We start from the raw sequence: 7,116 nt of genomic DNA on the forward strand, positions 1-7,116 counted from the left end.
AACATGATCACAAGTGCATGTATGCATATGCTTGGCATATCCTCTAAATTCCCAAGAAAATTAGTTACCGTTTGGTCCTTCATTACATATTGTTTGACCCTTCAGATGGAATGCTCAAATGAGCCTTGACTTTGAAATAATAAAACCATAACCGGCGACGAGAAGCTTCCGAAATTACATGCATTCAAAAGGGCAAGAACCTCAAAATATGCACGAAACAAGCAACTGTAGTATAAGAACTATGAGAACATATGTTCATTTGATCCCATCGACTGAGCTAAGATTCCAATTGCACACTAGTGGCACTGAAACTTACAAACCAACGATCCCCAAATGCATCAACAACAACATCAATAGTGACCCGACGCATGGCCAAAAAACCTAGTACGGTTCATGGGTCTTGCGGTGGTGGTGGTGGGGGGTCAAGAAATGCTTCCAAGGAGAGGAACGCCGCAAAGCTAACTCGACCTTGCTACCGGCAACCATCACACATCGACTGATGAACACGAGAAGATCATTGGGAAGTGTAGTTAAACACGGGGAGGCGGACCCAAATCGGAACGACACTAGATCTCCAAGAAGGATGACAACACTCAAGGCATAACAGTGGCCACTGTCATGCAAGTCTTTCACTGAGCATGAGGATACAGAGAAGAAGCATATGTAGCCAACGTTGCACACCAACAAAGAACCAGTGCCAATCCACCAACTTGGCAAATGATTTGGCTGAGCACCTGCCCCGCACGACAACGGTGACTTGGATTATGTATACCGACTTAGCCACCTATCATTTAGAATTAGTGGTTTGCTTAACATGGATAGTTATACGTGCTACACAATATGTTCTACAGTGTCATGTGCTACACGGTGGAGAGGCCGGCGGATAACCTCCTTTTCGGGGGAAAAAGTCATGTGCTACACGGTGCTACCGTGCATTTTCAATCCAATGGTAAAGTTACCCGGGACTTGGCGGATTGAATCCGTGTCCCGGCGTGACACATATGACAGATCCGACGAGGTACACCGTCCTACAGGAACCGTCTTGCTCCATCTTTCTTGGATTCTAGATCTGCCACAACGGAGCAATACTAAGAGAAATGTTAGCTTTTCTTTTTACGAGAGGAGAAATGTTAACTTGATGTACGAAATGATAGAAATGTTAAGCTGGCCGGAGAAACAGAGAAGTGTTAACTAAGAATTAAGACGAGACAATGCCCGTTCTATTCTACACAAAAGAAGAAAAGAGAGGGAAAATGCTTTATTCTTTATTAAGCTGAAAATGCAGGAGAGAATCACCCGGTCTCTTTCTGCATGCGCATGCCTCGAGTCGAGAGACCGGCAAGCTAGGCAAAGCAGCGAAGCAATGATGGCCGCAGAGCCCGAACCGTGCTAACCGTTGTGCCGAGCGCTGCCGCACCGCCGGGCCACGCCAGAGCAATATACCCCCCGGGCATACGCCCGCACCCGCGTCCGTCCGGCGCTCAAAACCACGGCCGCCCCGCACGCACGCAACGGCGCTCAAAACCATACGCGTTACGGGGCTACGTGGTGGTCGTACGGCCCGTGCGCGCGGGCAGGGTAGGGCAGGGCAGGCACGGCGCGGCTCCCCACGCCTTTCACGGATTCGGCAACCGTCCCCGTCCATCGGCGCCACCCACCACCGTCCTCACCACCCCGAAATGCACACGCACACTCGGCACCACCTCCATCCCACCTCCTCTACTAAACCAAACCAGCAGCTCGAGAAGCAGCAGCAGCAGCAGCTAGCCGATCTCCTTCCCCTTCCCCCATACTCTTTTTTCTCCACACATCGCTGCGTCGGTCGACCTAGCTAGCTCGCCAGCTCGCTCGCTCGCTCGCGGTGGCGCGCGCGATTGCGGGGTCGGAGGAGGTGGATCGGCCGGCGGAGATGGGGCGGGGGAAGATTGAGATAAAGCGGATCGAGAACGCCACCAACAGGCAGGTGACCTACTCCAAGCGCCGGTCGGGGATCATGAAGAAGGCGCGGGAGCTCACCGTGCTCTGCGACGCCCAGGTCGCCATCATCATGTTCTCCTCCACCGGCAAGTACCACGAGTTCTGCAGCACCGGCACCGAGTACGAACTACGAACAGCACCATCCATGTCTCTCTTGCTTAGTTAATTATCAATTCCATTCCATCGCTTGCTGCCTGCTTGATTATACCTCTCTAACATAAGCCAGCTTCGTCTTGTTCTTCTCCATGTGTGATGTACTTGCAGCATCAAGGGGATCTTTGACCGCTACCAGCAGGCCATCGGGACCAGCCTGTGGATCGAGCAGTATGAGGTTGCTGCTTCTCTTTCTTGCCCTTCATCCATCTTTTTCTTTAGCTTCAACACTTTCTACTTTCCCTTTTAATTTCTAGATAGCTACTCATTCGCTGTTTTCTTGTGATTTGACATGAGATCTAATCGAGTCCAAGCTCCATCTTCCGGTGCTTCACTGCTCTTTTTCTTTGGCTGATTCGTTTTGGTTTGATTTGATTTCATCGCAGAATATGCAGCGCACGCTGAGCCATCTCAAGGACATCAATCGGAACCTGCGCACCGAGATCAGGTCAATCACTTTCCTCTTACCTTCTTTATATCCGAACCATTCTTTCATGGGGATTCTTTTGCTTCATGGGGATTCTTTTGCTTCATGGGGATTCTCCAGCTCCAGCAATTTATATTGTTTTGATGCCGAGATCGACTTGAATTAACATACTGTTCGTTTTTATACCCATCGCAGGCAAAGGATGGGTGAAGATCTGGACGCGCTGGAGTTCGAGGAGCTGCGCGACCTTGAACAAAATGTCGATGCCGCTCTCAAGGAGGTCCGCCAGAGGAAGGCATGCACGTACAAAACCCTAGCTACCAGATTAGTTGATTTAGGCTTCGATTCCTAGCTGGATCTGTCTGTTTCTGCTCGCTCATCTGCTGTCCAATCCGTGCATATTTCATGCTAGCTAGCCCCATGGTAGATCTATACAGTTCTCGATCTCTAGGATATACGGAGTACTAATTAATAAGAGATTGATCCTTCTTATTTCCAAAGAATTGGTTGGGGTTTTCTTGTTTAATTTCATCTCATGTATTATATTGCTTCCTTTAACAACATATATAGCATCTTAATTAATCTTCTTTTCTTTTTTCTGTTGTTTTCGTTTTGATTTTGCAGTATCATGTGATCACCACGCAGACTGAAACCTACAAGAAGAAGGTGAGACCTTTTCTAAACAATCATTATAAGTTCTCTATGAATTGAAGTAGTTTTCTCCTAGCTCGAAAATTTCAGGCGTACGTTGCCCAATTTGGTGTACATGACTGTTCTGGCGCACACATATCTCCACAAAACTAGATCTTTCCCCAATTCGCTTACCTTGCCTTGTGTCAGCTGCCACTTGTTACAGTTTCTTTATTTAGCTAGTTCTCCATGCCACTGTTCGAACACCATGTGTTCACCAGATCTCTGTATTCTACAATCATTCGGTCACATTAATTTTGTTTGAGAAAGTCCGTCTAGCTAGATATGTATGACCATTATTGCACCTCATGAGCTGCATCATATGCATGGCGTTACAAATGAATTACATATTAACCACTCTGATAATCTAGCTAGCTAGCTAGCTTAGAGCCCCAAACATACATCCATCTCCCAACCCTTATATGGTTGAACATTCAACCTAGCTAGTGACCGATGGAAGCAAAGATCTGACAGACACCTCCACGCCTCAAACGAACACATTGCATGCCAATGTACACGGTGCACTGCCATGCGTGTCTGCACTTTACACACTCAACCCCCTCACTTCGGCAACTCTAGACTCTACACTCTACAATTCTAGATCCAAATCTTGGCGTAGCTAATTAGCTATAGAGCCTTTGGAAAAATCTCGGTGTAGAGTATGCATGTCATGTGCTTACATGCATGCACACACACGTAGACGAACAGCAATAGATGCAGTGATCTGTCTCCTTTTGACAGAAACACATAAGCTGGAATTGAGAAAGAGCGAAGGACAATAATCTTGGGGCTATATCTCTCATGCACTACACGTATCTCCTGCTAAGCCTAGCTAGATGATCGATCAGTAGCTGGCTGCCTAGAGATGCATGGGTGCATGAGCGTGCATGGCTGCTTTGTTCGGTCCCCCGGCTATCTGGGGGTAGCATGTCAAACACGGATTTTTATGGGATTGCACAGCGCCATGATACCCCTTGTAGATGAGGACCGGCGACGAGGCTTTATGGTTTGCGGAACTATAGAAACGAAGCCTTTAGTTATACGGCCTCTTGGCTTTTCGATCTGAATGAATGGCAGAGAACTTTCGCCTTTCTTTTGTTTTGCGTACTGACATATATATGATCCGGTCTTCAGCTTTGCGTAGTCCTGGGTATAATGCTTTATACCAGTCGTCAATGTGAAGCTAAAATTGGTTTCAAGATATGTTTATGTTCTAAGGTCCGCGTGGCATTAATATAGGCGCTCAGGGAAAGAATAGTGTGTCTTTTTCTTTCCGAAAAGGAGGTTAAACCCCCGGGCTCTAGATTGAGCGATGCACAAAGCATTCTTATTGTGAGGTTTTTAAAATCTACTATAAAGATGATATGACAAGGAAACAACCGCATCCAACAAATAAAATCACATATGTTTTACTGATCCCATGACTAGACTCACATTCAAACCGGTTGAACAAAGCCCGCAACCATTTCCATATGGTTGCCCCAGTGTTCAGAAGCTCCCGTACTTCTGCTATTGAAGTAAGGACCACATACAAATCTAGTCAGTAGCCCTGTGGATAATTGGCAAAAATATTGGAACTATAACAATGTTAAAGTTATCTCAACTACATGAGTTTCTTCTATAGCCATTGAGATTATATGGCTGGATGCTTTTGTAGTGGCGTTGGATGAACAATTGCTTGGACATATGAGATCTGCGATGTTAATCTAAACGATAAAACAGTTGGTCCTCGCACTAGATGACACTAATCTTACATGGGTGCTCCCTCCGTTTTTATATGCTTCGCATATTAGCTAGCTTTGTCTCGGGTCAAACTTTCTAAACTTTGATCGAGTTTATACAAAAAAAAATCCACAATACCAAGTCAATACCATTAGAATCATCAAACAAAATATTTTCATACCATATATATTTTTTGTTGTGAAAGTTTAGATTGTTTTTGATAAACTTGGTCAAACTTATAAAGTTTAACTTAGGTCAAAGCAAACATGCGGAGTAAATTAAAACAGAGAGCGAGTATTTGATGAGTGCATATATATTCCTTTTCTTCAATCATCCATGTAAAAGCATCTTGTAAAGTACATGCACGTATAACAAAACAGTCTAATTAAATTAAATACATGTTGTCCCGTCAAATATACAAGCATGTACTTGATTAGTGCTACCTTCGTTAGGTGATATAAATACACGTGATGTTTTAGTCAAGTTAAGTTTCTGCAACTTTCACTGCGATTAAGCTAGAAAAATGTTAGCCGGGTAAAAATGAAATCAATAAAATATGTCTTTAACAATATTCATGTAAAGATGGCAGTCAAAGTTTAAAGGCCATTCCTATGTACAGAATGATGTATGCTTAAGAGTGCAGCGAGTATAATGTACTCCTTATTTGAGAAAGATTGTTTCTCTTGCCTTTTCTTTTTGCCAACATTTTTTCATGTGCAACAGTTCTAGACCGGGTTCCACTACCATCAATAACCAAAAAAGGAAATCCAGCCTATATGTTCTAGTCACCGCCTACTCCAAAAGTCATAGTGAAGACCAATACTTAAGTTAATATGAGATAAACTGACTACCATAGTTTAATATAAGTTTAACTTCTGGAAGTTCATGTAAATTGAATATGATTGATGTTCAAGTAGTATATCCACAACAAGCTGCAGCAGGGAACTAGTAGCTAAACAAACAAGCTACCCGCACTTGGTTAAAACGGCGGCCTCCATTCGAAATAGATGACGACCTAGAATGGGTGTACTCAAACTTCTTTAACATCAAGCATGAATATATAGAATATGAATCATATTGTCCAACTGGAAATACCATTATTAAAAATTTCATGGAATTTTTAATAACATGTTGATAGAAATGTAACAGTAATACTTGCACTTTGACACAATGCAAGATCCAAAACAGCATGTATTATTGAGCAGAGGGAATAGATAAGATATATTAATTAAGGTGTTATTTCATCATGAAACAACTCATAATTTTATGTGCATGCTAGATTCCTCAAGGTGAATTTTAATACTATTGCATTATTTCAGCATGCACATATGTGAAAATATTCATAGCATTTGTTTGTGTTCTCAAGAAAAAAGGGATAAACTACAATCTTATTTTTCCATCCATCTGATTTTTACTCTGATTAATATTAATATATATATAGTTGTGTGCATCACAATGATGCAAAGGCCGGAGGTTTAACCTCCTTTTTGAAGAAAAAAATGTGTGACGTAAAGATTATTGTAATTGAAGTTACCTACATACTTATCAAAAGGGATTTTCAACAATTCACCTCGAAACAATGCTTAGTTGGAACTATACATCTCGTCAGCATGGACACATGGCATGCATGCATATGTTGGTAGCACCATTGTATTCTACATGGATATATGGAGGAACCTATAGCTAGAGGGACAAAACTAAGAGCACAACCTATATAGGAAACCCCCAGCCCTTAGTTTGCTTGCATGCCATGGTCCTTCATATAAACTAGCCAGGTTTTCCTACTCATTCTGAACACGTCTTTCACTTGGGAGGTTTCTCAATGACAATGCAGTTAGACAAGCAACAAACCCATGTTAAATTGTGTATCCGCGACATGTCTAAGAGACTAAGACTGTATGTATTTTATATGTAGATGTAGATTCAGCTGGCTTTTGTCATTCGGTGCCTCCTGTTGTACGATAAATATACGCATGTATTTAACCCCTGCAGCTTGTTGCATCCGTGTACTAATTCATGCTTCTCTCGGAATCCATTGCACATATTCAGGTGAAGCACTCCCAGGAGGCATACAAGAATCTGCAGCAGGAGCTGGTGAGCTCTCTCGCTCCCTAGCTAGCTAGTAGCTATGTAACCACGATCATGCA

The 7,116-nt window shown here is 43.3% G+C and overlaps 1 protein-coding gene across 1 annotated transcript in view; it reads left to right on the forward strand.

Moving 5' to 3' along the window:
- Positions 1-1,860: 1,860 nt before the first annotated feature.
- Positions 1,861-7,116, forward strand: part of LOC123157564 (MADS-box transcription factor 16) — a gene marked incomplete at its 5' end in the record, with an annotated part of 6,109 nt that continues 853 nt past the window's right edge. Inside the window, 6 exon segments of the mRNA XM_044575846.1 lie at positions 1,861-2,097; positions 2,242-2,308; positions 2,517-2,578; positions 2,753-2,852; positions 3,182-3,223; positions 7,019-7,063. Of these exon segments, the coding sequence (XP_044431781.1) occupies positions 1,910-2,097; positions 2,242-2,308; positions 2,517-2,578; positions 2,753-2,852; positions 3,182-3,223; positions 7,019-7,063 (504 nt within the window).

This window comes from Triticum aestivum, chromosome 7B (assembly GCF_018294505.1).
Source record: "Triticum aestivum cultivar Chinese Spring chromosome 7B, IWGSC CS RefSeq v2.1, whole genome shotgun sequence".
Lineage (NCBI taxonomy): Eukaryota > Viridiplantae > Streptophyta > Magnoliopsida > Poales > Poaceae > Triticum > Triticum aestivum.